Below are 26,180 nucleotides of genomic sequence, written 5' to 3' on the forward strand. Positions count from 1 at the left end.
AGAAATTAATTTTAGTGGCATAAAAGGATTCAAAGTCAATGTACAAAAATAACTGCATTTCTATAACCTAGCAATGAACAATTGGAAAAATGAAATTTAAAATTCCATTTTAAAAACTTATGAATTTTACTCAACAACAAAAATGTGCAAAACACTGAAAACTCCAAAACATTGCTAAGTGAAATTAAAGACCTAAATAAATAGGGATATATACCATGTCCATGGATTGGAAGGCTTACTGCCATTAAGTTGTCCATTCTCTGCAAATTGATAAATGGGTCTAATGCATTATTAATCAAATTCCCATCAAATTCCCATCTACTTTTTAGTAGAAATCAATAAGCTGATTTTATAATATATATGGGAATGGAAACGACCTAGAAGAATCCAGTCTTAAACAAGAAAAGCAAAGTTGGAGGATTTACTCTGACTTTAAAATGTACTATAATGCTCCAATAACAAAGGCAGTGCGATAGTGGCATAAAGGTAGACGAACAGATCAATAGAAAAGATATTCCTTTGAAGAATGAATGAGTGAATGAATGAATGAATGAATGAAGTCGCTTCAAGGAACACATACCCCAGACCCAGATAATGTGACACTAGGTGTTGCTCAGGCTCCTATCCTGGCAAATTCATTTTGCTCCCATGTTCACAGTCAGTTGGGTTAAAATGAGCTTAAGTCATCAGCTTTGGGCAAGAGAAAGAAAATCAGATCCAGAGAGCAGAAGCCTGGGGTTTTGACCCAACTGTCATAGTTAAACATAAAAATATCATCTTTTCAGGGGCGCCTGGGTGGCACAGTGGTTAAGCATCTGCCTTCGGCTCAGGGCGTGATCCCGGCGTTCTGGGATCGAGCCCCACATCAGGCTGCTCTGCTATGAGCCTGCTTCTTCCTCTCCCACTCCCCCTGCTTGTGTTCCCTCTCTCACTGGCTGTCTCTCTCTGTCAAATAAATAAATAAAATCTTTAAAAAAAAATATCATCTTTTCAGGGGCACCTGGGTAGATCAGCTAGTTAAGCATCTGCCTTTGGCTCAGGTCATGATCTCAGGGTCCTGGGATCGAGCCCCACATCAGGCTCCCTGCTCAGCAGGGAGCCTGCTTCTCCCTCTCCCTCTGCTGCTCCCTCAGCTTGTGCTCTCTCACTCTCTCTCTCTCTCTGTCAAATAAATAAATAAATAAAATCTTTAAAACATATATCATCTTTTCAGTATGCAACAATAATAATAAAAGCCCTAACCACATGTCAAGCTCTGTTCTAAGTGCTTTCCTCTATCAGGGCATCATTTAATTCTCTTAACAAGACAGAATAAAAGAAAAAAAATAGCAAGCATTGCATATAGGAAGGGAAATATTATTTTGTGATGATTTATTTTAGTTTTACATTTTAGTGTGTGTATGTACAGAATTACGAGGTGAAATGCTTAGTTTACAGCGGGTTGCAACCACAAAGATTTGAACGCCACTAGTGTAGTCAATGAGAGTTATTAATAAGCCAGAATAATATAATGTGTGTAAGACTCTTAGCACAGAGCCTGGTATAAAGACAGAATAAGTGGTAGATGCAGTTGTGACCACCGTCAAGGCCTGCCTCACGAGCGTCTACCTGTGTCATCGCTCAGGGCTCTGCACTTAGAAGGCCCTACACTTGGTATAATGCTCTGCTGTCATTACCTGGAAATTCTTCATGAGTTTGAGGAGGGGGTCCTGGATCTTCATTGTGTACTGGGTTTCACAAATTATGTAGCCAGCCTTATTTTGTATAGTTGTGTATCACTTATTAAAATAGTTACTTATACTATGAACTATTTTTTTTAAGATTTTTATTTATTTGAGAGAGAGGGACAGAGTGAATGAGAGGGAGGGGGGAGGGAGAGAAAATCTGAAGCAGACTGCACACTGATCACAGAGCCCAATGCAGAGCTGGATCCCACAATCGCGAGATCATGACCTAAGCTGAAACCAAGGGTCCGAAGCTTAACCAACTGAGCTACCCAGGCGCCCCATATACTATGAGCTATTTAATTATCACTTATTACCATCAAATTCTATCTCTGCCTCTTACTAGTTAGAGGACTGTGAGAGAGAATACAGTACATAAATCCTCTGTCTCGTTTGCCTTTTCTGTAAAATAGGGTATAATAACAGTACTTCCCCAGAAGGTTGTCGTGAAGGTTTATTTTTTTTTAAAGATTTTATGTATTTACTTGAGAAAGAGCGAGAGTGAGAGAGAGCACAGAGGGAGAGAGAGAAGCAGACTTCCTGCTGAGCAGGGAGCCTGATGCAGGGCTGGATCCCAGGACCCTGGGATCATGATCTGAGCCAAGGACAGACGCTTAACCAACTGAGCCACCCAGGTGTCCCATGAAGGTTTAAATAACATATGTTCCATGCCAAGAGCACCTGGCGCATAGTAAACATGCCAAAAATTAACTATTATTATTATTATTATATTATTATTATTATTATTACTATTGGCTTTATGAACAAAGTTAACCTTGGGCCTGTTTTTTGTTTTTGCTTTTGAGAGACAGTGAGAGAACAGGGGATGGGCACAGGGAGAGGCAGAGAGAACATCTTAAGCAGGCTCTACGCCCAGCCTAGCATGGATCTCACGACCCCCAAGATTATGACCTGAGCCGAAATCAAGAGTCGGACGCTTAACTGACTGAGCCACCCAGGCGCCCCTGGGCCTGGTTTTTCCACTGCACATTTTGGGGGAAAGGATGACTGACTATAAGAGTGGTTCTGGAACTTAGCACCAGATTACTTTGAGAATCTGATGGCTATCTGAGGAAAAACCCAGACAGTCCATGCACATAGGCACACATATTGCCTGCACGCTGATGGGCCTCTGAGGCAAGGCTGGGGCTCCAGGTCAAGGACCTCGGAAAGCAAAGATCACCAGTAGCTCTTCCGGTCCTGGAGTCTGTGGGTCTCTGGGGTGGGAACAGCCAGGCAGCCAAAGGAGCATTACTACTTAAGGCTGGGGTGTCTGCTTGCTTTGGCGCTTTAAGCCAGCAGCTATTTTTAGTTTTGCTATATATGGCCAGGGCAGGAAGAGGGCTATAGGCGGGGGAGGGGTGCCAGGAGGCTTATAGTAGGGTTGGAGAGCGGGAGCTCCTTGCCTTCGCCACCTTCCCCTCCCCAGCTAGAGAGCTTAATTAACCTCTGGCTGACGTGCCAGGCATGGAGGAGAGGGAGAGGCTGTGGAGGTGGGAGTGGCAGCGGCTTCGATGAAGATGCCACGTCAAGTCACTTTAGAACAGTGATTTTCAGACTTTTTTGACCACAACCCGAAGAAATACATTTATACACACATCACGTAAGAAATACGCAATGCATGTAAACACAGAAGTTTTTATACACACACACATTATTATATATGTCCATCTATCTTCAGCTGAACAAACATTTCAGGAAAAAATGCTTTCTTATGCTCTATGAAACACTCTGCCTTTTCTGTTCTTTCATTTTTAAAAATGCAGGTCATGACCCACTAAATTGATTTCACCAACTATTAATGGGACGATACCTCCAGTTTGGAAAACTGCTGTGTCCTTTGACTGCAAGGTAAGGTGGAGGAAATGGGACATACTGTCCCTTTGATCAGTACTTCCTAAAACTGGGGATAAGATGCAAGTTTCAGCTTTATCTCCTGGCTGGCTGCAAGTCCTAGACCTCCTGGCTTTTGTGCACTCTGTTCTCTCAACCTGGAGCACTCGTCCTCGACCCTTGTCACCTGGCTCACTCCACACTTCAGAGCCCAGCTTGCCACTTACTCCAGGAAGCCTCCCTGAATGCCTAAGTCTGGTTAGTTGCCAGCCTCTTCCTCCCTTAGCCCCCAGTACTTTCCTGCCTAGCACTCAACACTCTATTGTATGATTTCTTGTAGATTCTGTGGAAGGTACGGACCCTTTCCATTCTGTTCATTTCTATACTCCTCCCTCCCAGGACTATACTGCTGGCTTCATAATAATCACTCAGTACGTATTTATTGAGCGAATTAATGAGAGTTAACAGTAATTATAGCAACTACCGTTTATTTGAGTACCCATTTTTCCCATGAGAAATCTTAGGACAGTTTAGCGTAAGTCCATTTTATTGGTGAGGAAACTAAGGCTCCACAATATGAAATAATAGGATAGGCCCAGGTAATAACTCAGGGCTGCCCGACTCCCAGCCGTTTCTAATCACAGGATCTTATTTGTCCACATTCTCTTCAGCACTACTCAGGATGGGGCAAAGGGCAGGTCCTTAATGAACCCTCAGGGAACTGATGACAGGTTGATTAAAGAGATTTTCCGAAGCAGTGGCCACATCTAATTTTGGAGAGCTGCACCTCGTGTGTTGCTTGGTAGAGATCTGTGAGGTTTCCAGGGCCCCTGGATGTGGAACTGTGTCATTTGGAAGAACAGTCTGGGCCTCTGACAACCCAGAGGAGCAGGTCTTCCAGTTAACCTGGCCTGAAGAGCTCCCCCGCACACCCAGAATCAAACCCAGGGCTCTGCAAAGCCTACGTGATTTGGCTCACACGCACAGCTCCAACATCAGCCCCTGCCTGTTCCCTTCATCCACTCTATTCCTGCCACCTGGCATTCCTGCTGTTCCTCAAACATGCCAAGGCCAGTTCTGCCTCAGGGCCTTTGCGACTGCTGTTCCATCTACCTGGAAGGCATTACCTTCTCCCAAGTCCTCCCATCCTGCTTCCCAGACCACGCTATTCAAAAACTCCTCTTCTTCCTTCTCTATTTTTTTTGTACCTTTGCCTGCTCACTGCCCTGGCTCCTGGAGCTTGCTGTGGGATGGTGCCTGCCACATCGTTGATGCGCCAGTGATGCCACTTTGCATAGGTAACTGACACCCAGCCAGCCCGCAAGGATCATCTCCATGATGTAGCCAGAGAAACTGGGGCCTGCTCGCCGCGTGTCCCCAGCACTTAGTGTCCAGCATAAACATCCAAGGAATTGAATGGCACCGAATTGTAGAGGTTCAGCAAATGGCTGAAGGTCACCGAATTAGGAAGTGTGGAGCCAGAATTTGTCCTTGCACTGTCCAATTCCAGCCAGCGCTGTGTAGCCACTGTACCCACAGAAACTCTGGGGACACAACCTCATTAACATCCAGGCACATGTGAGGGTGGGCCCTGGCCAGACACCTACCAGCGGGCAGCCCAGTCGGGAGCCCATCCTGCACCTGGGGCCCCTCTGTATGTGCCCACAGGTCTCAGCTTGAGCACACCCTCACCCTGGGCTGGCTCGCGCTCCTTCCTGCTCCACGACAAACCCACTCCCAGACTGCCCACTTCCTGCCCTCTGTCATAAAGAGGGGAGACCAGTGACAAATATAATATACTATGAATGCCTTCTGACAGACGCCAAAATACTTTTTTTAAGTAGCCATGGTTTTGAGTTATCTGTGTCAGCTCCTCTTCCCAATGGGTTATGTTAGGGAGACTTCACGGAAGTAGCCTGAGCTGGAAGGAAACTGCATGGCCCTTTAAAGCAGAGCCAACCAACTTTTCCTGTAAATAGCTGAATAGTAAATATTATAGGCTTTGTGGGCCAAAAGGATATTATGTAGGGACTTTCATATAGTTTCCACATGTCACAAAGTAGAATTCTACTTTTGATTTTTTTCAAATATTTCAACATGTAAAACCACTTTCAGCTCATAAGCTGTACAAAAACTGGCAGCAGGCCAGTTGGGCCGGCTATCTATAGTTTGCAAGTGCCTGATTTAAAGCAATGCTTCTTAAACTTCAATGTATATAAAAATTTCCAGGGGGGTTTGTTAAAACAAATGCCTGGGCCTACCCTTAGAGGTTCTGATTTAGATTCAGGTCTAGGTGAGGCCCCTGAATTTGCAATTTTAATTGGTGGACAGATGATGTTGATACTGCCTGTCTGGTGACCATATTTTGAGCAGCACGTGACATCCTAAAGCCCATTTTGTGGATGAGGAAACTGAGGCCCAACTAAGTGATATATGCAAAGTCACGCCTAGTGGATGAGGTGATGGTATCTTCTCTGCCACTTCCCTCGGCTGTTTTGCCACAGAAAATTCCTCTCCATCTCCTTAACCCACCGGCCATGCTCATGCTTTGGAGCTTCTTTCTCATTCCTCTCCCCACTCACACCCTCTCTAAGGAATTTTCCCAACAAATCCTGCTCAGATGGCACCTCTTCTAAAGCAGTCCCCGACCTCCTCAGATCTACCTTCTCTGCCACAGCACTCTGTACCTACTCGTGTATAATTTTTTGTCTACAAGCCTGAAGCCTTGGGCTGTATCTTATTCCTCTTTATATCTAACTCATTTTATAATACCTGGCAAATAGGAGGTACCACAGAAATATGCACTAAACAAAAGGATGGATGGATGGATGGATGGATGGATGGATGGATGGATGATTGGATGGGTGGATGGATGGGTGGGTGGGTGGATGGATGGGTGGGTGGATGAATGGATGGGTGAATGAATGACTATTTCATGATCTATTGCTTGAAAATAATTTTCATGGCAAAGTTGAGATTAGACCCAAATTCTTCTAGAGCACAAGCCAGAGCATATTCCGTGGCTGTTTGTAATCCTAGCATGCAACCAGTAGTAGTTCGGTTTTACTGAACGTGTGTTGAGTGTGTATTTATACAGCAGGTCTTGTCCTAAACACTGCTCAAAGGCCCTGTTATCGGCCCCACCGTTACAAACAAGGAAATGGATGCTGAGAGAGGTAGGGCAGCTTGCCCAACGCCACACAGCAAAGAACATCCTGGCTCTTCTGATTCTGTGTCACATCGCCCCTCCCTCTTCCCACCCTCCACCAGTCTTCCTCACTGGCTCCTACCAGCTCTGCCGGCCCCAGGCTGGGCTCACCTCCATCTGCATAGGTCTCAGTGCCATAGCCGTCCTGCAGGCCATTGTTCCAGGTGCCCTCATACTTGGCACCGCTGCTGCTGCTCTGCCGAGTTCCGTAACGTCCCTTGAAGCCGTGCGTCCACTCGCCCTTGTAGAGCCAGCGCCCCTTGGTCTCTATGCCCAGCCCATGCCGTTTGCCCTGGCTCCAGTATCCCTCGAAGGTGTTCCCACTGGGCCAGGTGTAGACGCCGGCCACTTCAAAGCCAAAGTTCCAGGAGCCCGAGTATTCGCCCTGGCCCTTGGGGCCCGTGCACAGTCCGTGTCCGTGGGCCTTTCCCCCCTCCCAGCCCCCGCAGTATGCCCCGCCATCATCAAAGTCAAAGCGGCCCCCACTCATCTCATCGTAGCCCCTGACAGCCTCACCGTCCTCCAGCTTGGGGAAGAGAGGGCGATGAGGGGTGCCAGCGACGTGCTCCAAGCACACTCAGGGCTGGGTGCCCCTGACTCACCACTGTGCCCCAGGAGGGAGAAAGCAAGATGCCACCAGAGGCTGAATGAGCCCAGGAGCCAAGTCAGCACTGGGTCGGCTGGTCAGTGCCATGCCTGGGAGGCCCCCACTCAACCAGCCAGAGGAAGGCTGCCAGTTGGGAAGGAAGCAGGAGGGGAAGATTCAAAGTCTCCATAGAGCGTCCCAAGTCTGGCTTCCCTGGAGTCAAAGGAAAAACGGTGTGATCCCTTTAAGAAGCACAGTGAAAGGGGTGGGGTGGAGGGGTCCCCAGTCTGTTTTGAAGAGGGGAAATTCCTCCTTGGTGACAGCCCCCAGCCTGAGGCTGAATTCCTGCAGCCGGCTGGCCCCCTTCTCCACCCAGTGGGTGTGCAGGGCTGTCGATCTCCCTGCTGCTGCCCCGCCCCTCTAGATCCTGCCCTCCTCCTGGGACGGAAAGGTCAGTGTTGCCCTAACAAGGCCATTGGATCTCAGAAGCTGCTCCCAAAATAACCCCCTGGCCAGCCCAGCCTCCTTCAAAGCGGGAGGGGTGTTTCAAATTGGGCTAGTGCTTCAGACCCAGGGAGTAGCTGGAGGGGCGAGGAAGGGCAGCTGAGAACTAAGTGTAGGTAGCTGGGGCAACTGGGTGGCTTTTCTTCCCCTGGCTAGGAGCTCCCTTCCACCTTCGGGGTCCCCTAGTCTGCAGGAGGGGAAGGGGCAGAGGAGTCAGGGAAGGGAAGGGAGGGGAAAGGGGGACTAGAAGAACAGCCAGTCCTGGAACACTTAAAATCCCCCAGAGCGTAGAGGTTGGCAAATCTCAGCCCCACTACCACTCACATGCCCTAACAGGTCCTGTGGCTATACACGCTGCCAGCCCCATAAAGGAATCCGGTGACCTAAAGGGAAAGGAACGGGCATGGTTTCACATATGTTTCTGAAAGCAGAGGAGGGAACTCAGGAAGAGAAGTGAGGTTCTGGAAACACAGTCTGGAAGATAGAGAAAACCTGAGTCCAGTGCTCATGCACAGCCCCCAATCCCTTTCCACATGTCCGGGAAAACCCTGGAAGGACCCCACAGAAGGTAGAAGGCTCCCTGGCTCTCTTCTGAGGGGCGAGGAGCTTCTTTCTCTACCTCTGAGACACAGGGTTGCTGGTTATTTGGAATGAGATTGTCTCTGCAGTACTCAAGGACCGTGATTTAAAAAATATATATATATCCCCTTTCCAAGTTCTCTTTTTCTCTGGTGTCCTCAGAGCCTGTGAGGCCAGACTTCAGAAAGCTCTTGGGGCAGGGTCAGGAGTGAAGGGCCTGGGTGGATTCCCAGCACTCAGGTTCCCACCAAACTTCAGTGAAAGGGACAAATAAATCTCTATGACATGAAGCTGTGGCCAGGACTAATGATTGGAAATCCCGACTGAGCCCAGGGTTAACAGGAGCATAGAGTAATTCTGGGAAAGGTAGGAGCCATCAAGAATAGGAAGCTGTTGTGGGGAGGGGGGGTGGAGAGATGAGGAGGGGTAGGGTAGAAATCACTAAAAAAGCAAGGGCAGAAGATACTTGAGAACTATTGGACTATTATCTGACTTCAAACTTAATCTGACATACTCCAAATCCCACGATGACTCAGGCTCCTTGAAGTCACTGCAAAAGATGTGTTCTTGTTTCAGAAATGGACAGAAAATGTTCTCTCCCTTCATCCCAGCGGACTCCCAGTTCTTCCTGGTTCCTCCTCTGTTAAAGAGCCCCTTCTGGGGTCCACGTCCCACCCCCAGGCAGAAACACCCAGCCTCTGAACTCACTATCGCTGGCTGTTTGCTGAGTGGACAGGCAGCAAGTAGCAGTGGAGAGAAACTGCATCGTCTAGGCTTGGACTCACCATCCGGCCAGGCAGACGGACTGAACTGCTTACACAAATTCACTTCTAAGAAGGCCCCGCTGCCGACCCCAGAGCGCTCTGCTTTTGCCACCTCTCACCGAGGTCTCTGGAGATCACACGTTTCTTTCCAGCTCTGCTCTCAAGAGGAGAGGAAAGCAACATCTCAAAGTGGAAGTTAGAGGAGTTTGAATCGCCCAAGCTCAATACTCTTTGTAGTTAAGTGCTGGGCAAATCACCATAATCCTGTTCTAAGGCTGGTGGCTCCTGTGTCCTCCTGAGCTGTTCCACCTGATAAATTTAGCCACTGTGCAGCCCTGCAGCTCCCTATGGTGGTTCCCTACCAAGGGTAGGTACACATAAGATTTAAGTTCAACACCTGTTGAATTTAAAAACATCAACAGATTCTAGATTCCAGAGCTACCCCCCCCCCAAACTAATGAATAGATTGTCCCCGGAAAAGGCTTGGGCAACTGTATTCTTTTTAAAAGCTCCTCAGATGAATCTGACTCATTCCTGGTTAAGAACCACTGTATGTTTTCAATTAAGAAACTGTTTCTTAATAGCATTTACACATTCACGAATCCATTTACCATAGGCCGTGTAGGGTAGGTAGTTGTGGAGTTAGGTACGTGTTCAAATCCCAGTTCTGCCGCTCACAAGGGGTGACCTTGGACCAATTGTTAATTTCTCTATGCCACAAATTCTTCAACTGTAAAAGTATCTACCTCAAAGGATTATTAGTACTGAGGATAACAGTATCTTCCTTATATGGTTGGGTAACTTAAGCCTGTAAAAAGGCTTAGAACACACTAAACACCTAATAACTATTAGTTATTATTAATATTATGTTCACATAAGTTGCCCTTCAAACTTGAATGCTTAATAAGATAGTCACCAAAGAGGTAAGTCAGAAAAATAATAAATACCTTGACACCAAAGTACTCCTTCCTCTTCACAATACATGTTTACTCAACACTGCCTGGTGGTTTTTCACTTTTTAAACTGATAAACTATGTTATTGGTAAAGGGACACTTTGATTTCTTAAAAGTTTAAGTAAATTTTTTTGCCAAATTTGGTACTGGCCTTAGGTGACCAGCGCCAAGCTTGTCAAGAGGCTTTTGCCTCTCCTGTTAAACGAATGCATTCCGGGGAAAGGGAGGCCTCTTGAGGCCATCTGTGCATTACAGCCGCTTTTCCTTAGGAAAACGCAGTTCCTCGGACAGAAGGGAATTCACTAACCTTGGAATGAATTCTAAACCGCTCTTAAAGATAGCTATCTCTTTCTTGCTTTTTCCCAGGTCTTTTCTTCGTCTGTGGTTCTGTTCTTTGATCAGAGAGGGCAGTCATTTGCTTCCTCTGTTTCTTTCTCATTTCTCAGGTGTGGATCGCTTCCTAGGGAGCCTAGAGGGGAGGGACCCGAAAAATCCAGAACAGAGAGAAGGGCTGCACACAGAAATTCACTTGAGTACTTCTCAGCCACTGAGGACTCAGCTGAAGAAGCCCTGCCTCCCCAGACAAGTTTCCTGGCTGGGTTAGGTGCCTTTGCACATGTGGGCTCTTTCTCCGAACTATGAGTTGTTTGAAGCAAGGATTATCTTCACTCCAAAAAAAAAAAAAAAAAAAGCACGAATGCATACTTAGCACCTGGCGCTCTGGCTCACACTTGCATGCCCAGTGCCTACACATAGTGGGTGCCCACCTTTCCTTCTCTGCACCGTTTGGCGGTTTACAAGTCCCTTCTTAATTAAACGCTTTTTCACTTGACTGATAGGACTGCTCTCTTGATTCTGCTCCCGCCACTCTGGCTGCTCCTACCTAGTCTTTGGCTGGTTCCTCTTCATTCCGCTGACCTCTCTACCGTGGGAATGTCCCAGAGCTTGGTCCTCTGTCTGGGTCTTTACCTACATACACTTCCTAGGTGGTCTCCTCCAGTCTGAGCTTTAAGTAACACCCTATCCTGATGGCGCCTACATCTGTGTCGCCAGCCTGTACCCCTCTACTGATCTTCAGTATAGGTCCACCACCAACATCGCCACAGGGGCTTCTCAGAAGCACCTCAGACTTGATAAGAACAAAACCAGACTCCCAACTTCTCCTTCTGGATCTGCTCCTCCAGCCAACTTCCAGCGTCTAAAAACCTTTGGAGTCCTTAGTTGCAGTTTTTTGCACACCCTGTATCCAATCTATCAGCAAATCCCCTCAGCTGTACCTCTAAAATAGTTCCAGAATACATCTTTTCCTCTGCACTGCCAAGTGTCAAAGCCTGATTTACTGAAGTGACCTCCTACCTGCCTCCTTGCCTCCCCTTCTCCTGCTCCCCTCAGTCCACACAGAACAACTGGGTGCTCTCAGTAAAGGCCAGTCCGATATGCCTCAAGTCTCCTCTAATCTCCCCAGATGGCCCCTTACCTTATTCAGGAATCACAGCCTTTAAAATGGCCTGTGAGGCCCTCCATGACCTGCCCCTGCCCCATGCTTCTGTGACCTCACCTGCTTCAAGCCGAGTTGACATCTTTGCTGTTCCATCTGTCAGGAATGCTCTGCCCCCAAATATCGAGGCTCACTCCCTCACTTTCTTCGGGTCTTCACTCAAATGTCACCGACCTCATCACAGAAGCTTCTCTGACCACCCAAATAAAAGAACCACCCTGTCCCCAGCCCTTACGATCTTGGAATTCTCCTCTCTCCAATTGAGTACAAGGATGTCATTCTGCTTGCTGTTCTATTCCCAGCACCTAGGATGGCTGGCACTCCTGGAGTATTTGCTGAATAAACGGATGAAATGAATGTTCTATGAATAGTTAATAAAGGCACATGTCAGGATGCTACCTTTCAAACATCAGAGTAAAATTTCTCAATCCATAATCTGAGTCCATCTCCCAGGGTGCATTCAAGAAAGATTGGTTCCATAAATCGCATTCTCAAAAGGTCCAATGTTCCAATGAGGGACACTCATACTAAAGTTGGCCCAACTGGGTCTGAGCAGAGTGTTTAGCTTCAAGATTCATGTTCTGAGATCTTGACTGAAATGTAAATACTTAAAACTTATTCCCATAGATTGGGAATGCTTAGCTTTCATCCAAGTCTGGATTTCTTCAATAGGTTACTCAGCTGTTGGAACTCTGTTCTCAACTTTGTCCCGACACCCCTGCTCACAACTTTTGTTTGAAAGGAAGGCGCATCTTTCTTCATTCTCTGATGACTGTTCTGTTAGCATACAGAGTTAATAACCAGACCACAGGACCGAAAAGCTAAAAAGGACTTAAAAGACTGAGGAACCATCTTTATTCGTGTACTGCACTAAGCCAGAATTGCTCCACTCTTGCCAGTACAAAAGGTGAAGCAAGACACTGGTTGTGGAGATGAGGTAGGTGCCTTTATGGCAGAAACTCTAATAGGCTAATTAGTGGTTCTTAAACTGTGGTCTGGGGATCTACTCTTTCAGGGGATCTGTGAGATCAAAACTACTTTCATGATGTTAACATATTAACTGCCTTTTTCATACTCATTCTCCCACAAGCGTACAGAATTTTCTGGAGGTCACATGACACACAATGTTCACAAGAGGTTGAGTGCAGAAGCAGATGAGACCTAGTTGTCTTCTATTAAGGCAAACATTAAAGAAATTTACAAAACTGTAAAACACCACCACTCTTTTCACTAAAATTTTGTTAAAGTTTCAATTAAAAATGTTAGTATGTAATAAAATCATTATTTTTAAATCAAGTAATACACATTTTAAAAATTTCTTAGTTTTAATTTCTAATATGGTAAATAAGTATAACCCACAAAAACACAAGCTCTTTGGCACCCTTAATTTGTAAATGAGTCGTGAGACCAGAAGGTTTCACAACTGTTGGCTTAGGCAATATGCAATAGCATTCCTTCTGTCAGCATTATTCAGTAATCTCTCTGCTGCTTCCAGTGCTGTGATGGCAAGGTACCGCGCTCCCTTGCTCGAACCACAGCCTTCAGATGTCACTAAATCCACACTAAACTAGTAACTAGCAGAGATCTCCCACTACTTATGTCCAGGGCTTTTCTGGGGAATACTCTTCCCACTCTCCCAAGTACAAATCACAGTAGGTGTGAAGCCCAGACCCCAGTGTCATGAACCAGCTCCAGTCAGTGGGATGTTTTAGTAAAGGATAAAACTTATTTTGTAATCTAAATAAAAGTTAAACCAACTTTGTTAACATGATGTTAAAATGGCTGGACGAATTTTCACTGAATCTGATGGGAATGCTTAGGATGATGGTCTGAATTAAAATATGTTATATGGTTATGTGTAAAATTCACTTTGCAGCCACCTGAAGAAGATAGGGATTCATCCTCCAGCTGAAACTGAGGGGAGAGGTTTTTTTTCCCACCAAACTCTGGAGGGAATTTTTGGATGGCCAACCAGAAATACAAGATATAGCACGTATAAAATTCTGTTTGGGGTTGGCTGGGGTAGGAGGGCAGTGCGGAGAACACCCACCCAGAACATTTGAAACTGAGGTATGAGATCTACATTACAACTGACTGAAACATGCCACATGTTAAAATGCCATAGATGGAGAAGATGCACGCTAGTTTCAAATATTACACCCCCTCTTTCCAACTGAAGCAGCCCGCTCCAAGCTGCTTCTTACCTGAGAAACTTCATGTAACATGCCTTCATGTACCAAGTGCCAGCAGGGTTTATTTGGTGATGGTTAATGATTCTCTCAAACAATATAGGGCGGGCCAGCTAGTTTATTCACATTGAATCTAAACCTTAGATCTCTGGCTTAACAATAACTTAAGGAACCCTGAAAGACACAATAAACTTGTGTTAAATCAGAGATGGTTTAAATCAGTCATATAACTTCTAAGATTCTGGGCTGGCAACTACAGTATGACGAATGTTCAGTCCAGTTACAAAACGTTTCATTTTCCTTGGCCAACAAATCTTAAACAGATCTGAAAAATGAACTGCTTTACAAAGGCTTTTACCATATACCCATCGCTAACAGTCAAATGATTATGGTTTCTTCATCTCCCAGAAACTTTTCTAAAGAAGAGGGATTTTCCTTTGATCTGCTCACCTTGGTGCGTATGTAAGAACGCAGAGAGTAAGTTTAAAGAACGAAGATGAACGGAGATGCCAAGAAAAGTTTTTATTGCAAGCACAGTGAGCAGAAGGAGACGTCTTCTCACAAAACGTGGCCGCAAGGTCTGCCATTAACTAAATCTCTCTGACAACCCTTCATTGGTTTAAAGCATATTACTTAGCTTCTTGCTATCAGGTGTACATCATTTCTGCCATGTGGGACATTTTCTTGGGAATATACAAGTAATATTCCATGTAGCCTGACAGGTCCTCAATGGTCACATCATCCACATAGACTCGAGCTTGCTCAGAACAGGAGCGGGGGGAGCCAGACAGAGTTCTGGTGTGGAGCGACTGAGAGTAGTCCTCAAGCATAGATCTTCGTTCTGGGGCCAAGGGAGGGACACTCTGCAGGCCTGAAAAGGAATACACTTCCATATCATGCCATCTCTTACACTGGCACTCCTTGCCTATGCATGCACATGGCTTGCCCTGGTTTAGCTTGGAAACGGATTGAAAGTCAGAGAGATCATTGGCCTTGAGACTTGCTTGGGAGACTTGGGTAGAATCAGAGGTGTCTTCCTTCTTACTCTCTGATGGGAGCCTGGGAACCGCAGTTCTCAAAGGCTCAACGACTGCCCCTGTGTGATTAGTATCGAGAGAAGTAGAGCATTCTCCTGCATTGAACTCTTTAGGGGTGGAAATGCCCAGCCCACTGCTGCTATCAGGGGAGTCAGTCTGGCTTTTGTGCTTGAGCTGGCTGCTGGAAGAAGAAGCTATTGTACTGCAATGTATAAACTTTGGAGGATGAAGGACAGGAGACTTAGAACGTCGACGACGCTGGGTTCTCACTGCTCCTCGTGAAGACTTCCTTGTAGACCTAAGAGGAAAACAGTGCACAAAAAGATGATGGGACACGCAGCTCTCCTAAACGGATTCTTTGTGATAGCTGAAAATTTACCTCCTCTCGAGTATGAGGTCCTAAGTTTCCCCCAAAGAGATGTGCCTACCTCCCTTTTCAAGCTGCCTAAGTCTGTGTCTCAAAAACCTCAACATCTCCTTATTAGCAAGCTATAGACACAGGAGAGGTAAAGGGTAGTTTTTAATTGCATTTCTTGGGCCAAACATTGGGTGCAGAACACTTCCCTATCCAAACCCTTGGCCTGAGAATCTTCAGCCACTGGGGCTGGAAAAACACCCCTCCCCAACCCACTTGATGCTGTAAAGCCCAACTGTTATGCACTGTGCTCTGAACATAACAGCTTCCATACCACTGTGTGAGGCTGATGATGCAAATGGCCACTATGTCATGCAGTCATGATTACCACATAGAGCAGCAGATTTAGGATTCATTTCTATCACTGACAAATAAATTTAGACTCCCTCAAGTTTTCAGACATTGGGAATTACCAGATGCTCTACATAACTTTTAATAAAATATTTAAATAAATAAAAGAGTTGAGCAAAGGAAAAAAAAAAAGAGAGACTCAAAACTGCCAAGCAAAACTGAAAACAGAACCAAAAAGAACTTTAAAAAATAAAAAGAAATCCTGTATTTGAAATTAAATTAAATGGCTGGGCCAAGCAGCAGAATAGAGCTAAGGAAAGAAATACTGAACTGGAAGATAAATCGGAATTAGTTGTAACAGGGTTCAGCCAACTGTAGTCTATGGGTCAAAAAACTGGCTGTTTTCATACAGCCCACAGACACTACTCCTGTGGGCTAGCACTGGGAGCCACAGAGACCAGGCTGGGTATCCCCCTTCACCCTGGTCTCTACTCCCTGCGCCTGCCTTCCTGGCCAGCAGATGTGTCACACCACTGCCGAGGTCCCATGCTGGTGCCATCTACATGTTGGGGCTCTGCTGTCAGCAACTGCCAGCACCTGAGAGGTGGCATCTCAGTTCAAGAGTGCAGCTTGTGTGGGGCCCTCTGGAGGAAAGAAGGGCATGCTGGAATCTGGGTACCACTGGGGCACAGGGTAAAACTGACTCTAGTACTGCCACCCATCCCCCCATCCCACCCAGCTAATCATTTCATCCTGAAACAAGCAACTCAACACAAAGTGTGTCCACCAGCCAGGATGGTGGGCATTAGGCAAATGGGGCAGGGTAGGAATTTTCTCGCTTATATACATACCTACATAACATCCTTGAATCTCACCTCTTGGCCTCCAAAGCCTAAAATATTTATTATCTGGCCCTTTACAAAAAAAGTTTGCCTACCCCTGACCTAAAACATAGTACAGAGACTTGGAAAAATGTAGGAGAAGTTCAAAAAACACAGATAGAATAAGAAATCTCGAGTTTCCCAAGGAAAGACTATAGAGCATGGAGGACAAGTGAGTTTTGAAGAGATAAGGGCTGAGAAATTTTCTGAATTGATGAAAGAGATCTACAGATATAGGCAGCACCTGAAACAGGACAAATAAAGAGCAATCCACATCTAGACCCACTGTAGCAAAACTGCAGATTCTCCAAAACTGGAACATCTTACTAAAGGCAGCCAGAGACCAGACAGATTCCCAAAAAGAACACCAGTAAGATCGAAGGTTGACTTTTCAACATCAATAATGAAGCCAGAAGAGAATGAATATCTTCCAGGGCTATGAGAAAATATCTAGAACGAGGACTTCAGGCATATCAAATCAGGTGTATCTTTCAGGAACAAGGATGAAACAAAGACATTTTCAGATAAAGCGAAGTATATTTACCAATAGAACATGATGCTATACACGGAGAGGGAGCCATTCAAATTCATTCTATGGGGAGTTCTACGAGAGGCCCTATTTACTAACAACAGATCTTTGCTAAAGGAATTTCTTCAGAAATTCCTTTAGGAAGAAAGAAAGACAAGCATCCTATATGGAAGGTCTGAGATGCAAGAATGGTGAGCAAAGAAACTGTAAATGAGATAAACAAACACTGTTTATTTAAGTAATAAAACCTGTTTATCAGATTAAAAAGAAGTGAAAAAACTAAAATATTGGGCAACTACACGTAGAAGTCAGGAGGTCAGAATAAGAAGATTATAAGGAGGGTTAAAACACTGCTGATGCTTAAACAAGAAGGGTCTGAACTGGGTGGGCAAGCTTACATGCATGGATTTTCTATAGTACTTGCAAATGTATTTTTTCTTCCTCCTAATTTTCTTAATAAAGTTTTCTTTTTTCTATCTTATTGTAAGAATACACTGTATAATACATAAAACACACAAAATATGTGTTAATTGACTGTTTATGGTATCTGTAAGGCTTCTGGTCAACAGTGGGCTACTAGTAGTAAAGTCTGGGGGAGTCAAAAGTTATATATGGATTTTTGACCTGCACAGAAGTTAGCATCCCTACCCTCCGTGTTGTTCAAGGGTCACTGTAATAACTTTTGTCTTTGTTAATAAGCACGTATGGTGGAATTTCAAGGCTAACTAATAACAGAAACACAGCATATAATTTCCAAGCCAGTGGGAGGAAAAGTGGTGGGGGGAAGAAAACAAACCTATTTCAAACAATTTTTTAAAAGGAGGGGAGAAGAAAAGGGAAGGCAGGAAGAGTAAAACAACAAACAAAAATCAAACACAAAGAGGCAGGACAAATAGCATAAAGTAAAATGGCAGAAACAAGTCTAAATATATCAATCAATAATCAAAATAAATGTAAATGCACTGAACTCAGTTTTAAAAAGATTATCAGAATGAATAAAACAAAATAAGCCATATGTATTTATGAAACACATCTAAAATTTTAAAACAAATAATGTTTGAAAATAAAAGATAAAAAATGATACAATAGGCAAATACCAACCAAAAGATAACTGGATTAACTATATTAATTCTGGCAAAAACAGACTTTAAGACTAGCCATTACGAGGAATTAAGAATGTCACTTATATCATTAAAAATCTCAATTCAGAAGAAAAAATTCTAAACTGGTATGAACCTGGACTTTATAAACCTAACAAAATGGCTTCAAAATACACAAAATAAAAATATGGAACTTAAGGGGAAAACAGACAAATTCACTCCCATAGGGAAGATTTCAACATACATCTCTCAATTATTGATAGATTGAAAAAAAAAATTGTGGAAAAAAATATTCAAATAATACATTTAAAAGTTTGATTTAATGGACATAAAAGAGTGCTCGCTTTGGCAGCACATATACTAATGGACATAAAAGAAACCAAAGAACACATAGGACATTTATAAAAATTGACTATAAACCAAGCCACACGGCAAGTCTCAGCAAATTCTCAATTGAGAAGAATGGCTCATCTCTAATCATTGGGCTTGGGGTTTGGTATCTTAACATACTCTTTTCAGGATACTCAGGAAAGTCCAGTAGTATTGTAAAGTATTGGACACAACCCATCTGCAGTAAGAAGCTCTTACCCATGCCAACTGTCTTTAGATGCACACGAGGTTTTCAGTTTGGTATCATCCGCTGCTGTTCTGACTGATGCTCTGGCATTTGTGCCTTCTCCAACAGATAGTGATGCTATGGACCTGAAGAAAACAACGAAGTTTATTGCTTACAGAAAACTGAAAGTAGGAGAACTTACTGTTCTCACCAACACAACTTATATTAATACCTTTCTCTGTCGTTTGGGTTTCTCAAAAAATTGCTCATCTTTTAGGGTAAATTTTCCTCCAAAACCAAATTTAGGGGATCCTTAAAAGCCCATGGTTGCAGAATCAGAAGCCAAAGAGTAATTCTTAAGTATGACGAGCAGCAGGATATAAATAGACTTTTAGGTTGTTTATCTGGGGCAGATAAGGCCTTACGTCCACAGAGAACCCTAATGACACTGACCACTTATTTTATGCGGGCAAATCAAAACCATGAGAACTAAGTTGAGGAGCAAAAACCTCAGGAGACTCACTCTAACTTGAAAATGTGTATTTTTGACAACTAATAAACTTGAAATATTACTGGAAGTTAAATCTTTACAATTTAAAATTACAGAAGTAATATGGGTTCCCAGTAAAGAAGATGAAAAAATTTGAGTAAAAAAAAAGAACATCTATAATCTCACAACCCAGAGATTTACAACATTAACATTTTGGTATAAATCCTTCCAGACCTTTTCAATATACACGTATATACACACATACATTGGGCTCCTACTATACATGCTGTGGTATTAGTAACAATCCTTTAGAAAGAAACATTAATCTACTAAGTAAAAGGATGCTCACTGAAATTAATTTAAAATAAAAAGTAATAGGAATAACCTAAATGCCCAGAAGACAATAGAAAATACTACATTATATAAATGATGACACATCTATTCAATGGAATATTAGGAATTTATTGAAAATTTAGTTACAAAGAACTTGAATGACACAAGAGAATGCTTGTAACATAACATTAAGAGAAAACAGCATTAGATAAACAACTATACATATATTATGATCTCAACTATGTCAAAAAACTATATGGTGTTAAGTACAGATGGTCTAGATTATTAACAGCAGTTATGGTAAACTGAGATTTTTACTTCCTTTTTGTTTCTGTGAATTTTTCTATAATAAGCATGTGTTATTTTATAATCAGATAAAAAGGATTATGTTGTTTTCTAATAAATATATAGAGATTTATCCTGGTAAGACAAATACCATTGGGAATCGAAACCTGTTGAACAGGATCATGCTAAATTCCTGGCAAGGCCTGGTTAGTTATGAGTCAGTACCTCAGATGTCCCATTTGTAAATCAGCAACAATATGAAACAACCAGAACCATATGATACATTACACAAGTCTTATTCTGCTTAGTCATGGTAATGACTCACCCCTTACACTTTTATTTGGTTTTCTCAAATGTTCTCCACTGCTCCTTCCCTTTCTGTAATTTTACTTCAGGCAGATTACATACTACAAAGATGCCATATCTGACCATAGATATTGGTCAGATATGGCATCTTCAAAGGTTTTGTTGTTGTTGTTTTTAAGTTCCAGGTAATTTTTAGGGGCATTGAAATAGCTTAATTTTATGTTCCAACTTCTTAAAACACCATGAAAGAAATCTGTGTATGAAGAGTTACCCATATGAATTCATACATTCAGGGATTTATTTGAATATGTTTGTTTCTGTGTATGCACATTCCTAGCATTTTCCTGATTAAAAAAATTATTTCTATACCAGAAATCACTAAGAAATGTGACCATAATCTGGAACTATCTATTTCTCTACTTTGTTTTTATTTCCCAAAACGACTTAAAAATTACTGATCAATTTAAATGGCAAGATGACCGTATCAGAAAAGCCTCTGGGAGGAGAAAGATACTTATCTGAAGTCTCACTGAAGCAAATGGGCGCACCATTAACAGTTCTTGTGCAAACCCATTAGTATATCACCTGGTAGGCCAAACAAACAAACAAACAAACAAACAAAACAAACAAAAACGTACTAGCAGTAAGCAAACAGCCCTAACAACAACTATCTAATTTTTACTATGTGCCAAGTACTGTGTGCAACTCTTCATGTTGTCTTCAAGGTATCATATAAAGGAATGGTTAAGCGCACAGTTTCTGGAGGCAAATTGGGTTCAAATTCTGACTGTACCACTTCTCACCAATGTGACCTTTAGCAAGTGACTTAATTCAACTGTAGGTCATCTGTAAACTGGAATAACTATAATATCTATCTTTTAAATTGGTAGTGAGGATTACATAATGTGTACAGATACTTAAGCCAGTGTCTAGGGCATAGTGAGTAATAAATCTCTGTGATTATTACTTGTTGTGAAGTGTTCTACTCTAAGCTTCTAGGGTTTATTTTCCATTCATGAAAAGAAATATTCCTGTATCCGTCAAAGATCTGAGATTTCTTCTGGCCTGGGGTGAAGAATGGGGATGAAAACAGTCCTGCACAGAACATTTTGCAAAGGGTGAAATATTAACATTCAGACAGCAGCTGGTCTGCAGGTGCTCTAATTAGTTTGGCTAAAGGGTCCAAGATTATTGATCTCAGTGACAGAACCCTAATGAATAGAGGTTTCCATAGTGATAGACTTAGCAATCAGAGCATATGAAATCGAGAATGTCTGTGGATTTCTGTGGAGCCAATTCACTTTTCGGGAAAAAACACTGTGATTCCCTAGAGATGTATGAGGAAATTCCTGACGGGACACTGCTTGATAATTTTGATTAAAGACCGAGGTAGGCAACTTTCCTCAAAACTAAGGGAAACCAAAACACCCAACCTGGAAGTACGAATGAGCTGCTACTTTTCAAAATTTAACATTAAGAGTTTCTTTTATAAGTAAAATAATGCTGTGCAAAATTTGGTAGAATGTCACACTGTTAACATTTTTATCTTTCATGAATAATGAGAAATTTTAGAAGACAAGATCTTCTTCAGTGGAAAAAGCTACTTAAATCTAGTAAACAATTCCCAAATAACATATTACATATTTAATTACCCTGATGCATCCACTCTTAATTTCTTGAAAGCAGTTTGTAGACTCTCCTCCTCTCCATCCTTGGCTTCAGATTTCATTGTGAAAGTTTTTACACTAGTATGGATGTTGCCGTTAATACTAAAAATAAAATAAAAATAAAATGAGCAAAGTGAAAACTGGTAGGTTCAAAAGTATACCTTTTGTTAAAATCTATATTCCTGATACTATTACTACTTGTTGGGGGGGGGGAAGCAAATTTCTATTTCTAAAAGGAATTTTCAGTGTAGACAGTTGGGGACGGTAGGTTTTATTTCTTAAGAAAAGACAAATGAAATGATACAGAAACATGTATTTATTATAACAGATTTTTTTATTGACGTATAGTTGACATGTTATATTAGTTTCGGATGTACAACACAGTGATTCAATAATTCTATCTTACTCAATTATTATGATAGAATTTAAACTGTCCAAATACTTGATGCCAATATCCTATTACAGAGCTTTGGAAACTAGATCACCTGAAATCTGTGTTTAAGTATACTTTTTAACATGGGGGTAAAAATTCGTCCAATTGGACAGGTCTAGAAACCTACAGACAAAGTGACCTTTGCACCAAAAATAAAAGGAAAAAGCTCAACCTACAACACTCTGATTCTTTACAGTGATACTGAGTATTTGTGTGGTCCAACCCCAACAATTCCCGTTAAGTATAACTTCGTGACACATGATCGCATTTCTCTAAAGCAATCCTGACCCAGGTATCACTATTCATATTCATATAAATATTCATACTCAGATATCAAGATGTTACCATTGTTAAAGCAGGATTACAAATATGTTTCAATGATTACTGATTATTCCACACTCTTATCAGTAAGTTTGATACCTTCATTTTTTTAGCTTTGAATTATTTTAATTATTATACAAGATAGAAAATAAATGAACTATGCATACAACTCGAAAAGATAAATGGAACAAACTTTGCCAAAAGAAAAAGGTGGAAAGTAAAAAATTACATAAATTATTTTTCTGTAGATGCATCTTTAAATGATCTCCACTTAATCAACCAGTTTGATTAATTAAAGTTCTCCATTCTTCCACCTTGATTTTTATACTTAAAGAAAAGGGGAACAGGAGCCAATCAAAGCAATAAGAGGTACAACAGAGAAGCAGAGAAGTCTGTTAATAAATCCTTTGAAATCTAGTTTCCTTATTTTTCCACTAAGGGAATTAATTAGTTAACATTAGTTAACATTAAATCTGAACAAAAAATAAATCAGTATCTATGATCATAGAGAATCAGAAAGAAAAAAGGTAAGACAAAAAATATAAAATGGTGAATTTGTGAAGCAAACGATTATCTTTACCTTTTCCTTATTTCTAACTTGCTAACCCCATCTAACCCCCCTTCCCCCCGCCCCCCAGGCACTCTCAGAAGGAGCAGTGCCTCTCTGTGGACCCTTGTAACTTCTCTGATTCCTTATGTGCTTATTTCTCAGGGGTGAGTTTGAGGTTATTGTGAGACCTCTAATATTCCAAAGGTCAGGGTGTCATAATATGTTTGATATAATGTAATCATATAGTACCAGTGGCAGAATAAAGAAGCAAGGCATTAACACTACTCGCTTATTTCATTTATTTATTTACTTACATGTAGAAGAAGGTATTTTAGGCAGATCACTCTGGTGAACACTGAAAATAGTCTCCAAAGAATTCAGCTAGCTTTTACTGCAACTTCTTAAATCAAAAAATTTGAACACACTCCCCACATATTCTTGCTGGTTTATTTAACCAGTACAAGAACTTGAGGAAACATTAATTCCATATTTTGCTGGTTTCTAATGCTTTTGGATTTAGAGGGGGATCCTCCCCCAGATACACATTAATGTCCTATATATCTGGGGAGAGAGGCAAGCAAAGATCACATATCCTAATATTTTTGAAGCTCCACAGTACCTAAGAGTGGTACCAGAGATTATAAACAAATCCTTCCTGCTGGTAGAACTAAATTAAAGTTTGGCTTATAGTTTTCCTCAATTACTTTATGACCAGTCAGTCAAATGCTCAGACTATTGGCCCTTACAGAGTTAAACAATCTGAAGAGTCTCCCCATCCCTGAGGACCCCACACAAACCCTTTTCTGGGACTCTCTGGAAATCAGTACACATCACATCTAAATATACACTGCTTAATTCTATGGGCAGAAATTCATTCCATCCACAAATATTTACAGAATCCCTACCATGTGCTTTAGCACTAGACTGGATTAGGGATAGAAGGATAAACCTGACACAGGACTGTGAACCCTATTCCTGTAAGAATTGGAATCTCATTCCTGCCCTAACACTGTGCTAAGAAGCTTTGCACCCAGATATGTAATTTTTAATTATACAGTCCTAACTTAATGGCACTGCAGGTGACCTCTAGATATTTATACAAACTTAGTTAACATTCTTGTTGACACACCAAAAGATCTATTATTTGAAAACCAAAATAGACCAAAATAAAAACTGGCTATAGACTAAAACATTAGGAATGAAGTTCTGTCTAAACTATTTTCAGACTTCCAATATTCTGATTATGCACCCTTTCCCTCTGTTACATTAACCCAGAGCAAAGGCGAGTCTTAGACATGACCTTAAGAGCTAAATGAGACCATGTTTGTAATCAAGAGTTGTACAACTAACTCCGGTAAACATATAATTGGTTTGCCCTTTTTCGTTAACATTAAATTTGTGGAGACATTTCTTGCCATTTTCACTTCACTGACTTCCTGAAAATGGAACAATTACCAAAGAGATCAAAGTTTAAAGGCCTATTAGAAGTTACTTTGTATTGTTTTAAGTTAAATCACAAGGGGCAAATTTAACTCTGCCTCGGATTTTCCCAACCTTTCAAAAATGACAAGTAAAATTCTCCTAAGTTCCTCCATCAAAAGGGCAAATTCCTGGTTTTCTCTGACTTTCAACGAATAGCATGTGTCACACTCTTATTTGTATCTTGTAGTTTTAACCATGACCTCTTTTAACCTCAAGCCTAGATCCAAATTTCCAGGACCCTGAAAAGACCTGAGATCGATAAATAAAGGATCCCCGCGTAAGCGTGTCATCACAATGTTAAAGATTTAGAAACTTTCCCAGCCTCCCAGGAAGCGCGGAGTGCAGGAAAGAAAACCCTGTCCTGCAACCCCCTTAAGACACAAACAAGTCTAGGTTGAATCTATCTGCCCACAGTCCAAAACACATTCACATCTCTCTCTAAACACTCTCTCACCCCCTACACTCTCGATGTAGAGCAAAAGTACGGTGTTATTTCTGTCCCCCCCCCCACGCCCCCGACTCTGGATGGGTCGCGATTAAATACGATCAGGGGGAAAGGTCAGAATCGGAGCGGGGGGCGGTACTCGGGTGGTGGAGAGCTAAGGCCCCAGCTCTGTCCGCCCGGGTCTCCAGCTGGAAAGTTGCCTCTGCTGGATGCTCCCCCGGCCAGAACGAGAGGCTGGAGTTGCGCCGAGGCGCAAGGGATGCAGAAGAAGGCGGGAGCGGAACCGAAGAGGCAGCCAACGAGGCTGGGGCTCAGAAACAAGCGGGAAAGGGCGGGAAGGGGCAAAGGGCGACCAAGGAAGGCGAAAAGGGGAAGCTACAGCCGGGCGGGAGCGGGCGGAGGGGCGGGACGCGGCGGGGACCGCAGGGGCGCGGGAAGGGGAGAGAGAGCGGAGCTTGGGCCGACCCAAGCCGCGGCGGCCGAGGGGGCGCGGAGAGGCCCAGGCCCGGCCCGGCCCAGGCAGTCAGCGCCGGGGGGCGACGCGACGAGAAGCGGGCGGGCCCAGGGGAAGCCACCCAAGGCCAGGCCGGACCGGCAGGCCGAAACGGGATGCCGGGGCCCCTCCCCGTCACGTCCACGCACTCACCTCCTCGCAGCTGGGGCGCTCCGGGAATCCAGTCCCGTCAGTTCAGATCGTCTGTCCCCGATCGCGGCGCCTGACTGACCCGGATCCAAACCCGCGGAGGGGCCAGCCCGCGCCTCCGGAGTCGCACTGCGCCTGCGTCACTCAGCCACGCGCCCCGCCCCCTGCTCATGCTCCTCCCACCCCAGTGACTCGGCAGCGCGGCAGGCGGTGGCTGCGCAGGCGCGGGGCACGGGCCTTGCCTCTCAAAAGCCCTGTACCCGCCCCTCTAGGAAGCACGTGCGTCTACGTAATTTCCTGTTATTCTCCTCGCTTAGTCCTCGGTTCTCCGTGGGTTTGCTCGGGACCGGCGTTTGGGGCGTGCCCGCTTCCTCTCTGTCAGGTGAGTGAGTAGGCGCTGTTCTTCCCAGTCGCCCAGCCGCCTCACTTCCCAAGGTCTCCCTGGGCCTGGTGCTCGCCCTGGAGTCACCGTGGCAACGGAAATTCCGGGGACCGAGGCCAGGGTGGGGGAATCTTCGAGGCACCCGCTGAGCTCTTGGCCCGAGTCTCTTTGGTGCGAAGGAACCTGACGGCCTGC

General features: G+C 43.5%; 3 protein-coding genes across 30 annotated transcripts in view; 1 reads left to right on the forward strand and 2 right to left on the reverse strand.

The window, feature by feature from the left end:
- Positions 1–7,255, reverse strand: part of JPH2 (junctophilin 2) — a 64,345-nt gene extending 57,090 nt beyond the window's left edge. Inside the window, exon 1 of the mRNA XM_040638341.1 lies at positions 6,877–7,255. Within this exon, the coding sequence (XP_040494275.1) occupies positions 6,877–7,255 (379 nt within the window). The remainder of the gene's footprint in view (positions 1–6,876) is intronic.
- A 7,091-nt stretch (positions 7,256–14,346) lies between these two features.
- OSER1 (oxidative stress responsive serine rich 1) lies at positions 14,347–25,763 on the reverse strand. The gene is made up of 4 exons (XM_040638367.1): positions 25,607–25,763; positions 21,715–21,831; positions 18,681–18,794; positions 14,347–15,174 (listed from the first exon to the last, which is right to left on the reverse strand). Exons 2-4 carry the CDS (start codon positions 21,789–21,791, stop codon positions 14,487–14,489), a joined length of 879 nt encoding a protein of 292 aa, XP_040494301.1. The 5' UTR covers positions 21,792–21,831; positions 25,607–25,763; the 3' UTR covers positions 14,347–14,486.
- A 65-nt stretch (positions 25,764–25,828) lies between these two features.
- Positions 25,829–26,180, forward strand: part of GDAP1L1 (ganglioside induced differentiation associated protein 1 like 1) — a 47,641-nt gene continuing 47,289 nt past the window's right edge. For 16 of the 28 annotated variants that reach the window (XM_040638344.1, XM_040638347.1, XM_040638355.1 and 13 more), the window contains exon 1: positions 25,847–25,985. The gene's annotated coding sequence lies outside the window, so the exon portion shown is untranslated. Of the gene's footprint in view, positions 25,986–26,180 lie in introns of all 28 variants that reach the window. The other 12 variants (XR_005836947.1, XR_005836949.1, XR_005836946.1 and 9 more) reach the window with 7 other exon arrangements.

Source organism: Ursus maritimus, unplaced genomic scaffold (genome assembly GCF_017311325.1).
Source record: "Ursus maritimus isolate PB19 unplaced genomic scaffold, ASM1731132v1 scaffold_22, whole genome shotgun sequence".
NCBI classification, from domain to species: domain Eukaryota; kingdom Metazoa; phylum Chordata; class Mammalia; order Carnivora; family Ursidae; genus Ursus; species Ursus maritimus.

Bases quoted from the DNA above. Each gene is read 5' to 3' on its own strand.
- OSER1 (XM_040638367.1), bottom strand. From the start codon at position 21,791: ATGAAATCTGAAGCCAAGGATGGAGAGGAGGAGAGTCTACAAACTGCT. The intron at 18,795-21,714 runs GTAATTAAATAT...TGTTTTCTTCAG, and splicing joins TTAAGAGTGGATGCATCAGG to GTCCATAGCATCACTATCTG. The intron at 15,175-18,680 runs GTAAGAGCTTCT...TTTTCCTCTTAG, and splicing joins TCTAAAGACAGTTGGCATGG to GTCTACAAGGAAGTCTTCAC.